The sequence below is a fragment of the Oxyura jamaicensis genome, chromosome 5, assembly GCF_011077185.1.
Source record: "Oxyura jamaicensis isolate SHBP4307 breed ruddy duck chromosome 5, BPBGC_Ojam_1.0, whole genome shotgun sequence".
Taxonomy (NCBI): Eukaryota; Metazoa; Chordata; class Aves; order Anseriformes; family Anatidae; genus Oxyura; species Oxyura jamaicensis.
The window spans coordinates 24,847,160-24,867,883 of record NC_048897.1 but is presented as its reverse complement, the minus strand read 5'-3'; the positions used below and the strand labels follow the sequence as shown (position 1 = coordinate 24,867,883).

At 37.3% G+C, this 20,724-nt stretch overlaps 1 protein-coding gene across 1 annotated transcript; it reads left to right on the top strand.

Moving 5' to 3' along the window:
* The first annotated feature begins 20 nt into the window (after positions 1 to 20).
* On the top strand, positions 21 to 20,380 carry BRMS1L (BRMS1 like transcriptional repressor). The gene is made up of 10 exons (XM_035328276.1): positions 21 to 241; positions 6,759 to 6,849; positions 9,195 to 9,322; positions 11,548 to 11,627; positions 12,911 to 13,007; positions 13,382 to 13,465; positions 14,720 to 14,784; positions 16,162 to 16,201; positions 17,069 to 17,195; positions 18,799 to 20,380. The coding sequence occupies exons 1-10, from the start codon at positions 106 to 108 to the stop codon at positions 18,920 to 18,922; spliced, it is 972 nt and encodes a 323-aa protein (XP_035184167.1). The 5' UTR covers positions 21 to 105; the 3' UTR covers positions 18,923 to 20,380.
* The last annotated feature ends 344 nt before the right edge of the window (positions 20,381 to 20,724 follow it).

Sequence of the window (20,724 nt, the reverse complement as noted above, 5' to 3'; positions counted from 1 at the left end):
GCTGCGGCGGCGGGGCGGGGCGGGGCCCGCGGCGGCGGCGGCGGCGGCGGCGGCGGGAAGGGGCCGTGCCGGGGCCGGGTGCCGGGACCCGGCGTTGCCGTAGCGATGCCGGTCCACTCCCGGGAGAAGAAGGAGAACAACCACGATGAGATGGAGGTGGACTACGGGGAGAACGAGGGGAGCAGCTCGGAGGAGGAGGAGACCGAGAGCTCCTCCGTGTCCGAGGAGGGCGACAGCTCAGGTACCGGCACCGCCTCACCCCCCACGCCCCTCGCTCCGCGGCCGGGCAGCGGGCCCCCGCCTCCCCCCGGCCCCGCAGCGCCGCCGGTGCCCGCCCCGCTGGGACCCCGCCCCGCGGCCTTTCCGCCCCGCCCCGGCGAGGGGGGGGCCGTCTCCGGGCAGCAACGGGGCCCGCCGTGCTGCGCTGGGGACTCCCCTGGGGGCTCCCTTGGGGGCTGGGGGTTCTCCCGGGGGGATGTTGTCACCTACCGGGAGCCTGGCGGTGCCCCGAGGGTGCTGCTGCCCCGGCACCGCTGCCAGGCACTGGCCCGTGTAGGGGTAGGGCGCCATGAACGGGGCAGGTCAGGCAGCTGGGAAGGGGCACTGCTGCTGTAACTGAGCCACCTGAGCGCGTTGGAGCCCTCGGTCTGCGGCTAAATTCATCCCTGTTCGGAGTTAGAACATCTTGTGTGTCTTGTCCCGGTATATCTTTATGTTCACACTCCCTTCGTTTCAGGGAAAGTCTTGCCCTGGTTGTGCCATGCTGACGTGTGGCACTTGCTCCCATCTGGGCTGTGCGTTGTCTGCCAAACTGCTGGAGCCCGCAGAGGCACGGCAGGGACAGGGTCGGCCACGCTGGCTCCGCAGAAGTAGAGCGAAGGCTCTGCCAGTGCTGGGAATGTGTGGCTGCTGTGCTGAGAGCCAGCAGAGTCGTGCCCTTGGCCCTTGCTCTGAGTTAATACTGGACCAGAGGTGATCCCTCAGTAGAGGCCTTGGCTAATCCCCAAATCCAGGTAATCTGCCCAGATTAGAGCTTCCTGTGTGTCTTTCTTTTTTCCCCTCCCTCCTCCCTTACTCCCCCGTGCCTCAGCAATTATCGCTGACAGAACCCCATTTTACAGCTCTAGCCTGCTGGTCCATGGCTGCCTGCTTGGATAAAACTGTTGGCTGCCACTACCTTGCCAGCAAAATGGTCCGAAACACAGTGATTTTATTTGTGTGTACATTAGCAACTGACTTGGCAAAGCAAGAATAGAGATAGGTAGTCCAGACTGGATGGTGCTGAGGCTCGTACCTCTCCAAAGTAGATACGGATTTGTTTCACGTAATGTATCCCCAAGTGAACACGTTTGGTTGGAAGCTGCTTGAAGAGCAAGTCATTGTTTCAAACCCTTGTGTTTTCTGTAGACATTTGAGCATGTTTGACAAGAACCTGGAATGAGGGAACCTGGAATGAGGCTTTGGGTTTAACTTGATAAGAAAATAATTTGGTTTGTGTTCTCCAAAACGGCTGCAAACTGACCCTGTGGGTGGTAAGCTCACACAGTCATAGGACTCACTTCAAAGCTCTCCTGTACGGACACATGAATGTGCACACAACTTTTATAAACAGGTGGGCTCCAGTTATGGGTGGAGAGTTTCTTGATCCAGCTACGGATCTGCTGCTGAGGTAGGCTGGTTGGTCTTTCCTTAACCTCATTAAGTGATTGAATTGAAAAACAGTGCCAGAAAAATGTACTTTAATTGTCACGGGTTGGTTTGATGAAAACTAAGCTGGGCAGCATCCCTATATGCTGGTGATAATGCTCAAAGAAAGGCAAACTTGAGTGTGGGTGCAAGGACAAACAGCTGGAGGTAATCAAGTTTTAAGTTGGAAAAGCATGTCTTGTTTGTCCCTGTTTGCACAGCAGGGTGCTCTCCTCCTTTTAGATGTGACTTAGGAAGGTGTGTTTCAATTCTTTCATTATCGCTATTGTACATGGACTAGAAAGTGAATTCTGTATTTTGGAAAAGAAATACACAGCCATGGCTATTTCCTCCTAAACGTGAGTATTTTTCAAAAAAGTTCTAACATACCCAGCTGAATGAAGTTTATTAAATCTTTCAGGGGAAAACATAAATTAGTGTAGAGGAGGGACACACAAGTTTATTGGGCATTGTGGGGGTGAGACACAGGGTTGTGAAGGACTCCTTGTGGTCCAGGAGCAGCACAGTAACAATTATCCCTACTTAGTTAGCCTACTGGAAGTCTAGGGTCTTCCAGTTTATGTTACAACAGATTGTGTAGTTTATGTAGATCACAATTAGATGCTGTCTGGGGGTGCCTTTTCTTCATCTATTATTATAGCTGATCAGTATGTCTGAAAAAAAATCTCCATTTTCTGTCTGAGAAAGGAGTTTGGTATGACAGATGTAAACTAACCTCTTTCTCTCCTCCAGCTCCCTGGCTCTGGTGAAAGGAAAAATGGCTGTTAGTTCCAGCCGCTGACTTTGAAGTTTGCTGTCTTTCAAAACCTGCTTATGCTCCTGCATGAAATTTTTACTAGCTGTCATTTTTAAACCAAGCTTTGACGTTTACATGTCCACAAAGACACTTTGGTCGATTTCTTTATTTTTTATTTATTTATTTTTTTTATTTTAATATGACTTTTATTGAGGGCAAATAATTCTGTTATCTTTTCCTGGTCTTGGTTTCCTTTGGGACTGGGAGGAAGAAGGAGGAGCTATGTTTTAAGTGAATGTAGTGTGAGAGTGTTTCTTTACAATACAAGAAACCCTCCGGATAATTTCTGTAGCATTCCACAGAGAAATGCTTTTAAGGGAGCACTTAAAAAGTGATGATTACAGGAAATTACATGCTTGTCTCGATGTCTTGACAAATATGAATGTACTCCATAGAAGCATATTGCTTCTACAGATACAAGATGATTAGCACTGCAAGAAATATGTCTTAATTAAAATTAGTAGGGGGAAAAAAGGAAGATGTAGAAGGAAGAGGGTTTTTTTGTTAAACTTGTCCTTTGCTTTAGTTGCATTTGTTGTGTGTGTGTTTTTGTTTTTTTTTTTTCCCCCAGTATATGACTGAGAATATAGGAGGTGTGGTTAGAAACAGCATAACATGCTCTTGAGAGCTGGCACTGTTTCTATCCTTTTCCTTTTGATGATACATATTTAGTTTTTTTAAATTATTGACCAGGGTATAGAATAGCATATCAGGGATGAATAAAAAATCCACAAGTTATGCTTGCCATCCCAGATGAGAATTTGAACATTTTTGCAGAGCACTTGATATAGGCCATAGCTTATTAAAAAGGGCTATTTTGGGTGCTGTTACATTTTAAGTACTTGTGTGTCTTAAAACTGGGCTGTACTAGTTAGGGAGTTGGACTACTCAAATGCAGTAGGATACAAATGACTGTGTTTTCAATGGTGTTAAAAATGCCCCAAGTGCTTTGTGCAATACAGAACTTTATGGGAAATCTGAAGTGTTGAGACAGTTTTGGCCTGTTAGCAAGTATTTTAATATAAAATGAGAAATATTCTGTCTCTAGCAATACAAAATTTCAACAGAAAAGCCGTGGGATTTAATCTCAAATCTTAATTTTTCAATACTAGATATTTCCCAATCTGTATGTTGCGTAAGACCATGGGGAAGAAGTTCTGTAATTGGGGAAATGAAGATATTTCAAGACTCTGAAAAATCTTTAAAAGGTTAATGGGCACAATAAAGGTGAAACAACAGAAGAGTGACTTAATATGTCAGTTGCCATTCAGTTTTATAGGTAAAATGTGGTGGTCTAGGCAGGAAGTCAAACACTTCAAGTATCGACCTAGCTGAGGGGAGACTGGAGAGAGCTGTGTTTTATTTCAACCTCTATAGGAGTATCAGCTGTGCTCTCACATCCCAATGCATTCTTGTGTTCTTGCAGCAGAAGATAAAAATGTAAGATGCAGTTGCTTTCAGTCTGCATTGATCCTCAGAAAGGGCCACAGTTCTAATATTATTATTTTATTTGCAGTCCTTAAGCATGCACAAGCAATGAAATCCACGTTAATGTAAGGAAAACTTCTGAATGAAGTATTTACTAAAACATACTTAGAAACAAAACCATACCTGGGTCTGAAAATGCGTATGTGAGCTGAGAAGCAAGTGAGAAAGCCATCTGGATCCCAGGGCTTGTTCCTGCCTGGATTCATGGGGAGGTTCCGTCAATTTTAAATGCAATTTTATTTTTATAGCACATAAATGCTTCTGACAAAACTTCAAGTAATGTGACTGGCACATTCCTTAAATCTGGCCAAGATGAAAGTTGCTCAGTCAGTTTTGGCTCAAGTGCTGTGTTGGACAGCCAACAAAAACTTAGCTCTTTGATCTGACTTTCGATCTTATTCTGAGTTTTGGGATCTGCCTTATTTATGAGAATGATAGTTTAAAATGAAAGTGTCTTTTAGCAGCCTCATATTCTCTTCTCACACCCTTCTCACTGTGTCAAGCAATTGTGGAGTTCTGACTTCAGATTTTCTCTCTCTTCAGGCTATCCCATGTTTTATAACTCTGTAAAGGCTGCCTTCTAATTGCTTGTACTCACTGTAGTGTGAGGAACTGCAATAAGGCCTTGGTTTGGACTCATGTACTGCTCCACTGCCTGTTGGTTTTCATATCCAGGCAGAGAGGGCTAGTGTGGTTTTTAGTCTGAAAAGCTTGTGATGGTTTCAGTATAAAGGTACTGTGGACTGAACTTCATACTTCAAGAGGTTTAAGTGGAATATCCAAGCTACTGGCTCCTCTGAGTCAGGGAGGTGATGTGCATGCCTGAAGGTACTCCTTTCATCCCATCACCTTTGCAATTTGCCATGGTCTTTTGCAAAACAATCAGGAGGAATGCTGCCTTTTTTTTTTTAAGCTGGTATAGGAGACAGCATAAAGCAATTGAAGGTGTCTGCTGTAAAGATGTGGGTGAGGAAGAAGCAAAGGCTTTTGAAGTTGTTTGCGTTCTAGAAGAATGGATGTTGAGCATCCCCACTTGGCTCCAGATCCTGCTTTGCCTCTCCGTCAGCAATTGGGAGTTTTCTTAACTCCTCAGATGGGCATGCCCCCCTCAGGACAGCTCACACTGTGACCTGCTCGCACCAGGTCCTGATGGTGTGGCTCTCCATTCTTCCTGCACTTGTTCATCATCAGTCACTTGTATGGGAAGTGGAGAGCTATTTCCTTGAGATGCTGCCGCTGTAAAGTTGCTTCAGCACATCTCTATCTTCTGAATGTGGCTTAGCAGAGCCCTTTTTTCACTTTTCTTTTTAAAACAGTCAGATGGGCAGGGCTGGTGGAGGAAGGGCAGGAAGGAGTAAAGAATTTTGTAGCTTTGAGCCTAGATATTCAATTCTTTACTATGGAGAACTGTGGTTAATGAAGCACCGGTTTCATTAATGTCTTGGAAACACATCTCTTTGACAGAAATAGGGTTTTGAACTTGCCTTTTTCTACCTTATATTTGCTGAAGTACAGCAGAAGGTTGTATGTCACTAAAATTCAGCAGTTTTCCATTGTGTGCTTACTACTTGTTACGTACATCTTCTGAGATATACCATACCTTTTATCCTCTTGAGCAGTGCTTTAGTAATTCTAAAAGAGCAGAGGTGAGATCCTGTGTGAAGGGAAATGAAGCAAGAAATGCTGTTTTGAGGAAGGCCTTCCCAACTTTTAGTTTAATTCCTCACAAAAGCAAGGAAGAAGGTAATGCTTTCTTCAACAAAAGGAAACTAAACTAAAACTTCTAGTTCAGCTTTTCAAAGCACTTGCCTGAAGGTTGGTGGGTGTTGCTGCACCCGTTATGGTTCACCAATATACACGTTCATGTTTTTTTATGTTGTAGCCTGAGAAAAGGCAGTGGAGGTAGCAACTGATGCTTAGCAATGTCAGGTGTCAGTATAAGTGGCAAAATTCTTGGCCTAGAAGTGGATATTTATTATACTCTACCATTGCATTCATCATGTAGATTGAGAAAAAACTCAGCAACATAATTTAAAACAAAAGCTCTGGAAAGAATTTAATGTTGATGACTCTTGCTCCATAAAAGCATATGAAAAATTTCTTCAAAATTCTCGATTTTGCAGGTTTTACTGTTAAGAACGGTTTCATTACAAATATGGTATTTTTAAATGGTCATTATGATGAGCTGCAGGTATTTCTACATGAATATTGAGACTGTCCCAACAACTGTCCCAGTTGTAAAGGGTGAAATGTGTTTTCATAGCCAAATGTTACGTTTTTCTTTTTACTTGATATTATTAAAACTAAACTTTGAATTATATATGACAAATGTAATACTTGAACTCTGCTTGCTTTCTGGGGATTGCTTTTGCTCATACTAACACAAGGATGCTCTTGAATTTTCAGTTATGGCTAATAAATCTTCATGGATAATGCTGTCTTACATCTGACATGCAATGTTTAATTGTTCTGTTTCTAACTTTCTTCAGGTGTACTTTGCATTATTAGTTACAAAATTTAACCTCTTGAAGACTTACAAAGATGTTTTGGGGAGGAAAAATTGCACTTCATGGAGTTTTTTATACAATTAGACTTAAGTTTCTTAGCTTTGCAGTTCATGTGACAAATGATTTCTTATAACCTGCTGTAAGATAATAGAGGTTGATCTGTTTCTGGCTAAAATTCAGATGTGTTGAAAATTTGCTAGAAAAAAAGATCCAGTTTGTTTGTTTATGTTGTTCAAAATATGTTACTTTTTTATTCTTAGAAATGGATGATGAGGACTGCGAAAGAAGAAGAATGGAGTGTTTAGATGAAATGTCCAATCTTGAAAAGCAATTTACAGACCTCAAAGATCAGTAAGTATTTTAATATTTTAAGTGCCTCATTTGAGGGTTTGTTCTGTGAGAATACTGTGTGCAGCTGGTGTTTCTTGTTTTTCAAATAAGCAGATACTACTTATGGAGAAGAATAAGGATTGGAAGTTCTGAAAAGATTTGCAGACAGTAGTTCCAAAATATTTTCTTCTGCAAGCTCTCATATGAGAGAATATGTCATATTTTGGTGTGTTATATATATACACAGTGTGTGTACTGTATGTGTGTGTATGTATACAAATATTTTATTTCTGCTTTGCTGTAGGAACGGTTCTGAAGTGTTGCTACCTAGGGCTAATGTGGGTCAATTGCATCTAGATGCTTAGCAAAACCAAGGAATTGTGATTTTTGGAGACTTATAAAATGAGGACAAGGATCTTGATACATATATGTATCTTGCATAAACAGATCGAAACAATCTTTGCTACGCTAGAAATGATATATTTTTTTCCAAGCAGTTTTTATAGCAGTTTTTTTTCCAAGCAGTTTTTATAGCCAGTACTAATCAAGGTTTCCTGTAGTTACTGCAAACCAGAAACCAATACTGGAAATGAAACCAGTGTTAGCTCTGTCAGTAGTTTGCCATAATATCTACATCACTCAGAGTAAAGACCTAGTAAGTAGAGGAGAAGAACTGTATAGCCACACTTACTCAAAAGTGAATCTCATTTGAGTTAGACCCAGTCTTCTGTATGTATTTAAAATGTATTTTCAGATGTACCCAGGTACGCTAGATGCATCTGTTCTGATTTAAATTGATGGAATTTTTGGCAATTAACTTAATCAGGTACCTGCAAAAGAAACATTCAGGAAACCTTGTCTGCTCTTGAGCATACGTATTATAACTGAAATTGAGTCAGTTGTCATTGCATTCCAGATGAGTGTTCATATTGTGACATAGTTCTTTCTACTGGGGAACTGAGATGTGTACTCACAAACTTTATAAAATGTGGAAAGAAGAAAAAGATGCTTGAACAACAGGGTGTTTAATCTCAACTAGCAGCAGACATGATGAAGTGATTGTTTTATAGAGAAACTAAATTTGAATCATACAAGTGGGGTTTACAGTGGTTGACAGCAGTTACCCATTTCAGGCAAATCACTGTTGGAAATTACTGGGTAAGCAGTTTTAGTTCATCAACTGCTATGTGATACCAAGTGCTTGCAGCACCCAGGCCTGATTTAGCTGGAAGTTGCTGCCGTGTGATCTGATGTTAGTGACGCAGCCAGGCATGTGCACCGTGCACCTCTGCTTATGTTGTTAGATAATTCTGCTGTAGCTGATGATGTAGATGTTAATGACTGCGTGCGTAGCATGCTCATCAAGGACTGAGAACAGCAAATTGGTCTTTAATCAGCTGCAGGCTATGTCATTTGGCTGCAGGTCAGATTGAGTCTATTATCAGTTTGCAGGTAAGAGCGGGAGGGATCACTATTTAACTATAGCTGTGTTAGCTACATATGCTTGAACTATTTGAGTTGTCATCAATGGAAAATTAAAATCAGGCTGGTGTTGCTCCAAGTGAACAGGCAGTAGTTCTCAAGCAGGTCTTGATGATTTGGTACGTGTGAACTTTCTCCTGCCTAATTCATTACTTAAGCAACACTGAACAAGTAAAAAGATAGTGTTGCTGTCCTGAAGAGATTGGTGTAAAAAGGTAACACTTGATGTGTTCTCAGCACATACAAGGAAGTTTGTATGTGTTTGCCTCAGTGTTACCACTTTTGATTGTGGAGTGCAAAGTAAAAAACATGAGAACAGGAAGAGCTGTTTATATTGATGATTTTATCTTTTAACAATATATTTACTAGTTACGAAGAGTGTAGTTTTATTGTGATTGAAAGGCTTCTAACTGATACTACACTAAATTCTTTAAAATGTAAGCAGATTTCTTCAGGCTGCTAGTAAATACCAGTTTTTAGAAGGAATTTCAGGTAAAATAAAAATATCGTAATATTTACTTTTGGTGGTAATGGAAGATGACAGTTACAAAATATCCCATACATTTTGATAGTATTTGATATGTGGATTTTCAGAGGGGATGAAATGAGGGTAGCTTCAAGAAGAGCCTATGTATCTTTTGCCTTGGTCTCTGGTAGGGTGAGAGCAGATACATGAACAACAAAGTCGATGGGATTTTCTGTCCACAAAATGTCTCTCCTTCCCTCTCTTCCATGATGTAAGCATGGAAAATTCAAATGGTAACAAATCTTAAATTTGCTTCAGTGGGTGTGCCATAATGTTGACAAAGAGAGGCAGATTAGGTCTTTTAGAAATAATTATTCTAATTTGTTTGCTTTAATTTTTTAATGTTCGTTTTCTTAAGACTTTACAAAGAAAGATTAAGCCAAGTGGATGCAAAACTACAAGAGGTCATAGCTGGAAAAGCACCTGAATATTTAGAACCATTGGCAGCATTGCAAGAAAATATGCAAATCCGAACCAAGGTGGCAGGTAGGCATAAAAAGTAAACATTTCCACTTCAACAGTATAATGTTGCTATGAATTTTAAGGGATTTTTTTTAAAAAAAAAACTTTAGAGTTGTTAAAGCAGTGTGTTTTAAAGCTAGAAACATCATGGCATGGGTTTAAACTTAAAGTAATTTTCAAGTCAAAATGAATTGGTTGCTTACTTCTTCCCACAAATTGCCTGATAACATTACATTAAAAATACGGCCTATTTATGTTTCATTTAATGTTTAGCTGTCTTTGTGTAGTGAGCATAAAATGACTGAATTAGAAACAGTAATCATTTTTATTAGTCAGAAGATTTGGGATCAAATCTGCTCACATGGGTCACTGTTGAAATGAAGTATGTAGATGCCATCTAGTTCATTCTTGTCTTCTTAGAACATCATGTTTTTTTCTGCTTCTCTAGTCTATGTCTCTTCAGTCCTTTGCTCCCCCCCTCTTGCTGCAGTCTGGGGAAGGAAGAAAATCCTTGTCCTTAACAGCTTTTATGTAAGCTGCATTTTAGTGAGTGAAAATGTTTAGGTGGGCTTTTATGCTCATAGAAAAAGCAGGCAAGAACTCTTATCTTCTTCTGGGATACAACTTTATAGTCATATGGAACAGTGCTATTAAGGGACATACACAACTTCGTCTTCCTTATGGTAAAGTCTTCTCATTCTATAGCTTCCTAAAGGAGTAATTCAGCTGTCTAGGGGTTACCTAACATGGGCAGTCAGACAAAAGGCAGACAGTTGTGAGAAGTATACCAATGTATTTTCTAAGAAATTCATCACAAGCAGAATGCCAGCAAACTGAAAAATGAGAAGTCTGCTTATGTTTTTTTATAATACTAGTACTACACAGTATGTTTTCATTGGTACTTTTGACTGCAGACTGTGAAATCAAATTGGAATCTTTCAGTCTATTGCATTTTTCTCCCTCCTGGTCATCTCTGTAATGCTTTTCCTCAGATGGTGACCTGGAATTTCTGGGTTTTAAATCTTTACTTGACTAATCCTAAGGAACCTTCTTGCATTTCCCAGTAGATTCCCAGATGAACTTCCCAGAAGGTTTGACATGAAAACAACCGTAATCCAGGCTATTGGTTTTCGGTTTTAAATGTGACTTCCTGTCAGTACTTTCATGTAGGTGGGTTTGGATAGGGAGAATATTAAAGATTTTCCTGATTTGAGTCTTCAGCAGCACTGAAGATGCATGTTCCAATGTAAAAAAGGGCCCAGGGAGAAGACTACAAGTTTCCTTGAAGTTGAGACTAGAAACTATATCTTATTTTTTTTCCTTTTGTCTTCAACTTAATGGGATTCACAGAGTTGTTCCAGAGGACACCGGAAACTGCAGAATGGGTCTATTTATTTGTACTGTTTCCACAGCCTTGACAGAAGTAGGTAGTATCAGGACTTGAGCTCCAGCAGGTCCAAAGGAGCCTCTTGTTTCTTAGAGGGGGAGGAAGGAAAAAAATGTTAAACTACGGATGCAACAGAAAAGAGACTTGTGTTTCTCTGCTCTCTAAGGCAGTGAGCACTTCACATAAAACATGAGTCTTGATTATTTCAGCAAGTCAAGAAAACATCTCTGTTTCTTCTAGAAGCATTTATGCCCACCCTGCTGATTTCAGGCAAATAAGCAATGATTATAAATTGGTAGGTGTAAGAAATAGTCCTAATGCTCAGAAGCAGTGCTCCTTGTATTTAAAGAAAGCTGGTTCTAAGAATGCAACAGTCTTGTTAATTGAAGTGGTTTATTAATGTTGTGCTGTGTAAAGCAAGCCTCATTCCAAATATTAATTTGTAAATTCTTTTTTCTAGCTGCTTAACACCCCTCCCCCTGTTATTTAAAATACTAATTAGAAAATAGGAGAGGCCATCGAATACTTCATGTATTTGAAAAGTAAGGATATCCAGGATAATTTGATCAGAAATATGAAGTAGACCTCTTTTGTAAGGTTAACATGACAAACGGTATAACCTGTTGACTGACAGGAGGAAAAAGTGAAAATAGCATTTATTTTTCATCAGATCTTTAGATTAAGAGATTGCTTGTACTTATTTTTACTTTGTAAAGCAGCTAGCCACTGTAATTGCCTTATGTAATATATCTATATTTTCCCTTTGTACCTATTTCCGGATGTGTAGGAAGTCCTAAAAGAGGATTTTTAAATCAGATGTCACCTGAAGAAATTAATATTGTTGTAATTTGCTTGATTACAGGTATCTATAGAGAGCTTTGTCTGGAATCTGTGAAGAACAAATATGAATGTGAAATTCAAGCCTCTCGACAGCACTGTGAGGTTGTGCTAGCTATTCTATATTGATAGCTAATTTCATCTGTCTTTTCTGTGTGTCATGTTCAGTGCATACTTTTATTATTGCAGTTATTTTAATGCATTTATTTTGTGATATTTAAGCCCATGTTAAAGCTTGTTCAAAGCATATCAAAATTGCCTTTATATTAGGTTAGATTTGAATTTCGCTGCTGCTCAGCGAAAATGAACTTTAAAAATAATAATAGTTAATAGTTGACTGCATTTCCTACTTGTGTTTCAGGAAGTGTGCCAATTTATACAGTAAATTTATTGTCTTGAAGCTTGGAACTTAGCTTGAATTGAGTTACTGTTTTAGTGTGTTTAGTGTGTTCAGAAGCTGCCTTTAAAAGGGTAACTCATCTATATAGGTACTGTGTAACTTTGGTATGAGTCCTATATAGTGAATTATAATTGAGAGCAGTTGTACTACAAAGTTGATTTTCTCATTGTCAAATGCTTAGAGATGGAAGAGAGGGTAGACTACAAAATTCTGTAGAAAGTTCACACTAATGTGCTTCCATTTGTCTTAAGCGTGTTTTTAGCAATTTTTATATACAAAGATTGAAGGTTTGTGTTAATCTATTTGGATCAAAAATTATATTTTGAAAGGATGAAGTAGCATACTTTTCTAAAGCAGTTTTAAAGTGTTTCTCTCAGGTTTAAGGCACACAGTTTTGCTTTCACAGTTTTCTAGACCATTAATTTGTGTGCATAATAAATAATTTCTGCTGTGAGTAGGTATTTTTCTATTCTCTGAAAGTAGGCAATTATAAATTCTGTAATAGTAGATGATACTTCTCTATCATTGACTACAGTCTTCTTAATATTGGAGGTGGGTTAATAAAGGAATTTCCATTAAAACATTAGCTTTTTTGATCTTTAAAGAAAGTTGGAGAAGAGCTTAAGACTTTACAGTTACTCATTGTGAATAAATCTTTGCTACCCAAAAGGAAAATAGTGTATTTGTGTCGAAATACAAGTAGCTATTCTGGAGATCTAGCTGTGTGCTTTATATACTTAGTTATTCTTGGTTCTGCTATTTGATAACTGTATTTATGCTTATGCCAATGACTGTGCTGTCTTTGAGAAACCAGGATCTTGTGTTAAGGAAATGGATATGGGGATATGTTGTATGCTTTACTGCTTCTGACTTACTTTTTTAATCTCAAATCAGTTCTTTCGTTCTGCTGAGCCTTTAAATAGTTATTATGTATGTTTAGATGATAGAATTTAGTCATGTATAAATGCCTATTTGTTTTTTCTTTTAGAGTGAAAAGCTTCTGTTGTATGATACTGTACAAAGTGAATTAGAAGAGAAGATTAGAAGACTTGAAGAAGACAGGCATAGCATTGATATTACCTCAGGTGAATGGAAATTAAGTTTTTGGTTTGTTTTAATGTTTTTGTAGCTACTGATTAGTTGGTTGACAGTACTCATAATATTTCTGGTGAGTTTCAGGTTATCCAATAGAATGCAGTTCAGAACTACAGTGTAGGCTTTGGGAGGTGGGTGTGAATTTAAGCTTTAATCAAACTTCAGTCCAATAATTGTCAGCATCCATTGTGTGTTTTGAGAATATCTATGACTGCATAATCTTGCAACACCTTTATTCTGTTCAGAAACAGCATCTCACCAGAAAATCTAGTATTTCTCATTTCTGGACAGTGTTTTTTTACTGTAGGAAAAGCTAGATGTGCACATTTCTGATTCATAACATATTCTTATTATGTCTTCTCAGAATTATGGAATGATGAGCTACAGTCCCGGAAGAAAAGGAAGGATCCATTTAGTCCAGATAAAAAGAAACCTGTTGTTGTATCAGATATCCTTTTACTGAAATTGCTGTTCTTCCTGGTAGCGTTCACTGTTTTATAGATACTCTTGCTACATATGTCATTGATAACAAGTTGAAGTGATGATGCATTCTCAAAATTGATTTTGGAATGGCAGATGTTATTTTAATTCAGATTAGAGAAACATAATTGAAAATTGAAATTAAGAATCTCTAACTACTGGTTTCATATTTGACTTTTCTAACTCTTCAGAAAATAGAAGTAATTTGTCTCATGTTTTGGGTATTTGGTATTTGCCATCATTTTTCCAATGTGATTGGTTGGAAAGGAAAGACGTCTGAGTTCTGAATTAGGCACCGTGTATATTAAGGAAAGCCCTGTACATAACAAAGAATGTATCTTGAAGCATGCTTGGTCCAGCTGTTCTTCTGAAAAGCAAGGAACTTGGGAGATTGGGCTCTAGAGCAGAAAGGCTTAGATAGTTATTACAGTTTAGGAAGACTTTTTTTTTGTGTGGCATAAATGCAATTTTTATTGCTAAGGTGCTGCAAAAAAAAAAAAATCCTGTTACTTTTACAAGGTTTTCTGCCTAACTGGGAGGATGAAGTGTGACAAAGGAAGTTTTTGACAGAATGGTCATTTTCTGTTTTTAAATATTTTTGTTTCTGTATTTGTATTGTTTGCATTATCTTTTCACTTTTTCTGTACCTGTCCTAATTGATTTATCAGAACACGTCCCAAATGGATGACTAGTACTAATAATAACTGATCATACCTTTAGAATGCATCATATATCCAGTTCAGTGGGGATGTTTTTTAACTAGTGCTTAAAAGCCTAATGCTGTTAATCAATACAGATTACAAATGCCTTCTTTAGTTTCTTAACTGCTTTTGGAAATTTCAATGCAAGGTTGTGTGAAAGTGCATTTCCTTTAGCCCTCGGCCATCATTGTCTTTAGGAGGTCAGGATAAACAGCATCTGATTCTGTGGACCATGAAATACCTTGCCATTTCAAAATACATTCCAAACAGAAAATATTAGCATAATATTAGGTCTAAAAGTCCAGCAATTTCAGGCACGGTTTTTAGAGTTTCCTACAAGCCAAGCTATTCTATGATTCTGGGTTGCGTAATTCAAAGATGCATTTCTTATTCCTGAGCTTTCACTTCATGTAGGTATTTTGTGTGAGAGATTGGCAGAACAGGTGTTAATATCTTTCTACAATCTTTAGAGTGTTTTTATTATCACTGTATTATCACTGAGTTTTCCCTGACATTTCCACGCCCTTATATAGTTTATATGTTACAAGACCTTGATATTCTTGAAGACTGGACGACAATAAGGAAGGTAAGATGAAAAGTTGAATGCCAGTAGCTTCCTTTAGGTTTTGTGTGGATTCTTGGCTGTTCCTTTTGCCTCTTAAAAATACGTAAATGTGTTTTGAATACAATCAAGACTTAAAGCAGATTTTAATTTCTTCATTGGTCAGCTAATGCTTCCTGTTCAAGCTATGTTATTGCTGCTTTTTTTGATTCTACCCAAATCATGCAGAGGAATCTGATAAGGGAGAGGAAGAGCTTATCTCTAAAATATGTAGACCACAATTTCTGTGATAGAGATGATATTTCTCAAAATTTCTACCCAACTATGTCAAACTATGAGAGGATAGTTTGATAGGATTTTGTTTTAAATAAAAAAATGAATATAGTATGCTGTCTGATAGTAAATTGTTTATTTTTTGAAGACTTCTTCAGCCTTTCATTACAACGTTTTTTTGTATAAAATATAACTATTTTTTTACCCAGATTATAGGAGGACCAGGGTTTACAGGAAGATAAATTATTTGACCAGTTAATATATTTGGAAAAAAATAAAACTATTTTTTTCCAAATAAAATAAAAAATAAAAAAACTATCCAACTTTTGGGTACAGTGTCATATAGGATCTTTACTGTACTGTTGATACAACTTGCTATAACCAAATGCTGTCCTTGCCTTGCATCTGCAGTTGGAAAATATCCCTTAGTAATCTAGCAAAAATCAGTGCTTTCCAGCTTATGGAGTATGAAACTACTTTATGAGAATTCAAAGCTTGCTGGGCGATGGCTTTGAGCCTATTTCCATCCAGCTTTATACTTGTAAATATTTCCTAAGGAAGTAAAATATGGTTCCTATGTGAAAGACTGTCTGAGTGTTTTCTCTATCACATCAGAGACAGACACAAGATAGCTTTCCCTCAGTTTCTTTGTTGTAGTGTAACACGATTTAAAGCTAGAATTTTATTGAAATCAATAAAAAAAAAAAAGTTTTGTTTTTTAAACCTACTTTGCTACTGTGTGAGATCTGCAATTCACATGGAAGAATGCTTATGAGTATAGCTCATGAATCTAAAGAGCAACTTCTTCAGATGGCACTCTTTTTCATAATTAATGTAATTTTACATTTTTGATAGAATTACATAACACCAGTTCTGAAGATTTAATTTAGAAAATTTAAGTTATATAAAATAAAAATTGATTAAAAAAAAACAAGTGGTTGTCCCCTCCCTCGCAAATCCTGTTTCCGTTACTGAGTCACTGTTCAACTCACTTTTCAGATTTGTTCTGATTGTGTTTTTGCATGCAAAAGCAAGTATCTTGAGCTACGTACACTGCACAATGCAATTAAAGCTGACAGCTAAGAAAAAAGACTGTTTGCTGACAAACTTTTTTGTGTGTGTTTCAAGGCAATGGCTACACTGGGGCCACACAGAGTAAAGCCGGAACGTAAGTAAACATTGTCTGGTTTCACAAGACAGAACTTGCTGTGTGCAGTGATGCAAACTGCATCTAGGCAAGTCATATTTATCTTAGAAGTCATATTTATCTTAGCCGTGGTATACTGATGGAGGGTGGGGTGAGGTAACTGGCGGATATGGCTTTTTGCCTTTTCCTGCTCTCAGGTGCTGATAATTGTAGCTTGACTACTAATGATTTTATTGATGGTAAATTGTAGAAAATTATCCAAAAAATTTAAACTTCTACACGTGGATTATACCAATAAATATTGGTAAGCTATGCCAATGTTTACAAAACATGAAGTAGAAAACTGAGAAACCTTAGGGGAGCTTTCTAAAAGCAGATCATATTCACTGCAAGCTACAATTCTGCAAAAAAATAGAGGTCTGATAAAGGAGTGGTAAATGATAATTTGGTCTGAGGTGAGAAGCACATTAAGGCTAGGTAAAATCAAACACATGGAGGTGGTTAGTAATGAGGAAAAGGGAGAGAAGACAAGCAGGTGGTGTATTTCTTCAGTGATGCGTTACTTACGTGCCTTTTGTGATAATGCATTGATGAAGAGGTTTCAGAGTCTTCCCTTTGCAGTCTTGTCTGCGTTTCATTACTTCATTTGTGAAAATTCATACACAGAGAGAAGAAAACTTCTATCTGAAAATGGAAATAAACTTTTATCTGACTGGAAATAAAAAATCTTCTTATTTTCATCCATTTGGAGTTAATTATTTAGAAAATGGCTACTTTTGACAATGGAAAAACTGTGTGTTGTACGTAAATAACTTACCAAAAGTGTATTTATAAATTTTACTGACTTCTGCCAGTTGATATTTAATACCTTTCTACTGGCCATTTCAGCACCTGTCAAATTAGAGAAACATCTACATAGTGCTAGATCTGAAGAAGGAAAGCTCTATTATGATGGAGAGTGGTATGGACGTGGACAGACAATATGCATCGATAAGAAAGATGAATGTCCTACAAGGTAAAGATTATTAATTTTATACAGCTCTGTACTGTCCTGTTAAAGCAAAATGCAACATGATAGCATTGAAAAATAAGGCTTGTTTGGAGGTAGTGCCAGCTTACTAACATTTATTAGTTCACATTGGAAGGCAGGCATTATCAAAGAAGTTTGAGTCCTTGGCTTCTGAGAGAGGAGTAAAGGTTGAATTTCTCTGAAGGTAATGTGATGTTTCGTCAAGGTGGTATCTCACTAGAGGATTTCAGCTCTTGCTCATTTCTGAATACCCTGGCATTTCAGGGTGTTTTTTTTTTTTTTTTTTTTTTTTGAACAAAATCCATGCTTTGAGGATTTGGTCTGGTAGCCAGCTGAAAAATACTTAATTATGGAAAAATACTTTCTACTATTAAAGATAAGCTTTGTTTTTTCTGTTGATCAATTGATGTTCTGAAAGAAACAAAATAGAACTTTTTTTTAAACAGTGTTCCTTCTCATAATTAAGTTTCTCCCTGGTCTAAATATGATAGTGCAAATTTGGTTGAATGTTTAAGATATCTAAATGTATCTTTTCTATATGGATTGTATTTGTCAATTCCGTAGTGTAGGTATTTTTTAAAAAATAGTTTAAAGTATATGTTAAATTCTACTGAATGGGATAAATCAGTCTAAGAGCAGAGTATTGATTAAATAAGCATTGCTACCCAGGTAAGACAGATATTGTTCCTTAAGGAAAATAAGCATGAATTGGGAAACTTTGACTTTATATAGCAGTAGTTTACTGTAAAACTGTCTGTTTTTTTCATTCCCTGGTGAGGGAGAGCAATTTTTTTTTTCAGTGCTGAAACAAAGGTGTGTTAGGAAATTATATGGTATTTCTGAAATTTAAAGAATTCTGAAGTTGTTCTGCACAGCATAACAGTTGTACTAGGTCAAAAAAATCTTCCTAGTGCCCTGTGTCTGACAGCAGGCAAAAGCTGATGTTAGCATACAGTGGAATTTCCTCAGCCTTTCAAGATTTCAGCAACTGTTAATGCTGAAGAGTTTCCCACAGGGTGTTTTGTTACACTCGGTATGTGATGGATCTTTCTTCCACTAACTGCTTTACTCTCTGTTTTTGAGCCATTTTTGTCATCAATTCTGTTTGGAAAAAAAAACAACTTTTTTTTCCAATATTTGTATTAAGGTTTACCACAAGAAGCATAAAAGCAAAGTTCATGTAAGAATGGTTCAAGTAACTTCAATAAATTGGGCTTTTTAAATTTTTCCTCCTGTCCATCTTGAGTTTCAGACTGTTTAAATTTTTCTGGATATGTTTTCCAGAAGATCTGTTTTTTACTATGCGTAGTCTGTTGTTCACTACGGGTGACTATTCATTTACATGGTTAAAATATTTGTAGATACTGTGAGGGTTTTCTTATAGCAGGAGAAGAAAACAGCTGGAAAATCAACTACCTTTATTGAAGATGTGTAGTTACTAAAGAATTTTGCTTGCGTTTACACCTACTGCATACTTTCATTTACAGTACAGAAATACAGCTTCAGTTTTGAGGTTATTTAATTACTGAGATGTCTAAATTTTTCCTATTTTTCTCTCCCTGATCCTTCTTCCCTTCGTTTTCTGTAGTGCCATAATTACAACAATTAACCATGATGAAGTTTGGTTCAAAAGACCGGATGGAAGCAAGTCCAAGCTATATATTTCTCAGCTACAGAAAGGAAAATATTCAATAAAGCATAACCACAACTGACTATTGCTAACCAGAAATGATACAAGTGGTATTGCCATGCTTCATGTGCCATGGGATGAAAGTTGTATTTAATAGTGTTTTGTATTCCTTATAAATTTACAGCAGTATCTGATGTGTATTTGTAGTGCTGTATGTAAACTTCATATGAATGGCCTTCAGAAACCTGAAGACATTAAATCATGTTGACAGTTTTACCTCTAAATTGGGTCCAGTGCCTAAGGTATGAAGTACGCTCTTCAAATGTAATGGCTCAGAACTTCTCATTAATAGTCATATTTGTAAAATGAAATTAAAAAAAAATAAATTTATTATTGACCAGTTTGTGTGATAAAAATGATAACTACAGTTACCAGCAACTCACTTTGTTTTCAGTGAACATTGTCATGCTTCTCATGTGGATGTAAATTTAGCCTGTTCAGCTGTTGCTTTTGAATAGATTGTAACATGCATAAGCATTCTTTTATCCAAAGTGGATTGATTTTATTAAAATCTGCCCTCAACAGCCCTGCTAGTTCTAAATGCATTATATTTTGTAAGGTTTACTATCTTGCTTATAATGAGACAAATCTAATATTTTGAGTTACAACTTGTCAGGAGCATTTCCCTAGTCTAGGACCCTAGTCAATAGTAAACAAATTATTGGTGATTTTCTCTTCTCCCACCAGATTACCAGCAAAAGTTATGCATAAAGTAGGCAGTGTTGCTCCAACCTGTTATATACAGCCTACAAAGGATGGCTGCTGTGACGATTATGTACATATTATTGCATGTTCTCCTTATTTGATCCATGTTGTATGGAATACTATAAATTCTTTTTTTTTTTTTTTCTCGAAAGGGAAACATCTCCCCAGAAATCATATAAGTGGGTAAATTTACACTGACTTTTTCACTGAACACAATTTTCCAAATTTCTGTAACCTATTTTGTCTTATTGTACACCAGAATTATTTAATGCAATTTTTAAAGCTGAATTTCCCTTGAATCTTATTGTTTAAGCCACGGAGAAAGGTCCTAAATCCTTAATGTTACTGTGATGTGCTTGGAACATCTAGAATGTTAGATGGGATTGTTGAAGAATTTTTAATATGTTGGTTATATGCACTTTAATCTCCACTTACGATGACTCTTCTTGGAGAAAGAAAGCATCCATTTGGTTTAAAGGATCACAGCAAATAAGTATTTTTATTGTAACATAAAAATGGTTTATTCCTGTATTAGTTGTCTCTTTTAGTGCAGGGTAGTAACTACTTTCCAAATGCCAAATTGGTTTCTGATGAGTGATGCTTTTCTACAAGTGTATGACATTAATAATCAAATGTATATAAAGTATCAATTGACATTGGCTTTTAACAATATGAACTGTATGTATACAGTTGTTTGATAAACTTTTTGTAATAAAATATTCGTATTTTTTAACTTAGTATATAAATAAATCATTGGTGGTAGTGGACATCTTGTATTTTGTTTTGCTTTTTGGTTTTCTGGTCTTGCTGGAGTGGCTCATGTAACAAATCCTGAATCAAAAGTTGTTTTCAGAAAGTGTAAATCTTTAAAGGCCTTTGACTTGCATTTTCTCTCAAAATTTGAGAGTATGTATAGATGTATATCTTTTGTTTTACTTTTTTCTGTAATACTTTATGCAAGCAATAATCTGCACTGCTTATAAAATCAAATTTAAACACTGTTAAAAATGTACTGGTTCCCAAAGAACTTAAATCCATTTGCATTTACGGTGTACTGGGGCTGTGGTTCACCTCTTTCCTCTTTTCTCCCCTGTCTTATGCACCACACTAGTTGCAATT

Coding starts and splice junctions, on each gene's coding strand:
- BRMS1L (XM_035328276.1), top strand. CDS start 106: ATGCCGGTCCACTCCCGGGAGAAGAAGGAGAACAACCACGATGAGATG. Junction 13,008..13,381: donor TAGCATTGATATTACCTCAG/GTGAATGGAAAT, acceptor ATGTCTTCTCAG/AATTATGGAATGATGAGCTA. Junction 17,196..18,798: donor AAAGATGAATGTCCTACAAG/GTAAAGATTATT, acceptor CGTTTTCTGTAG/TGCCATAATTACAACAATTA.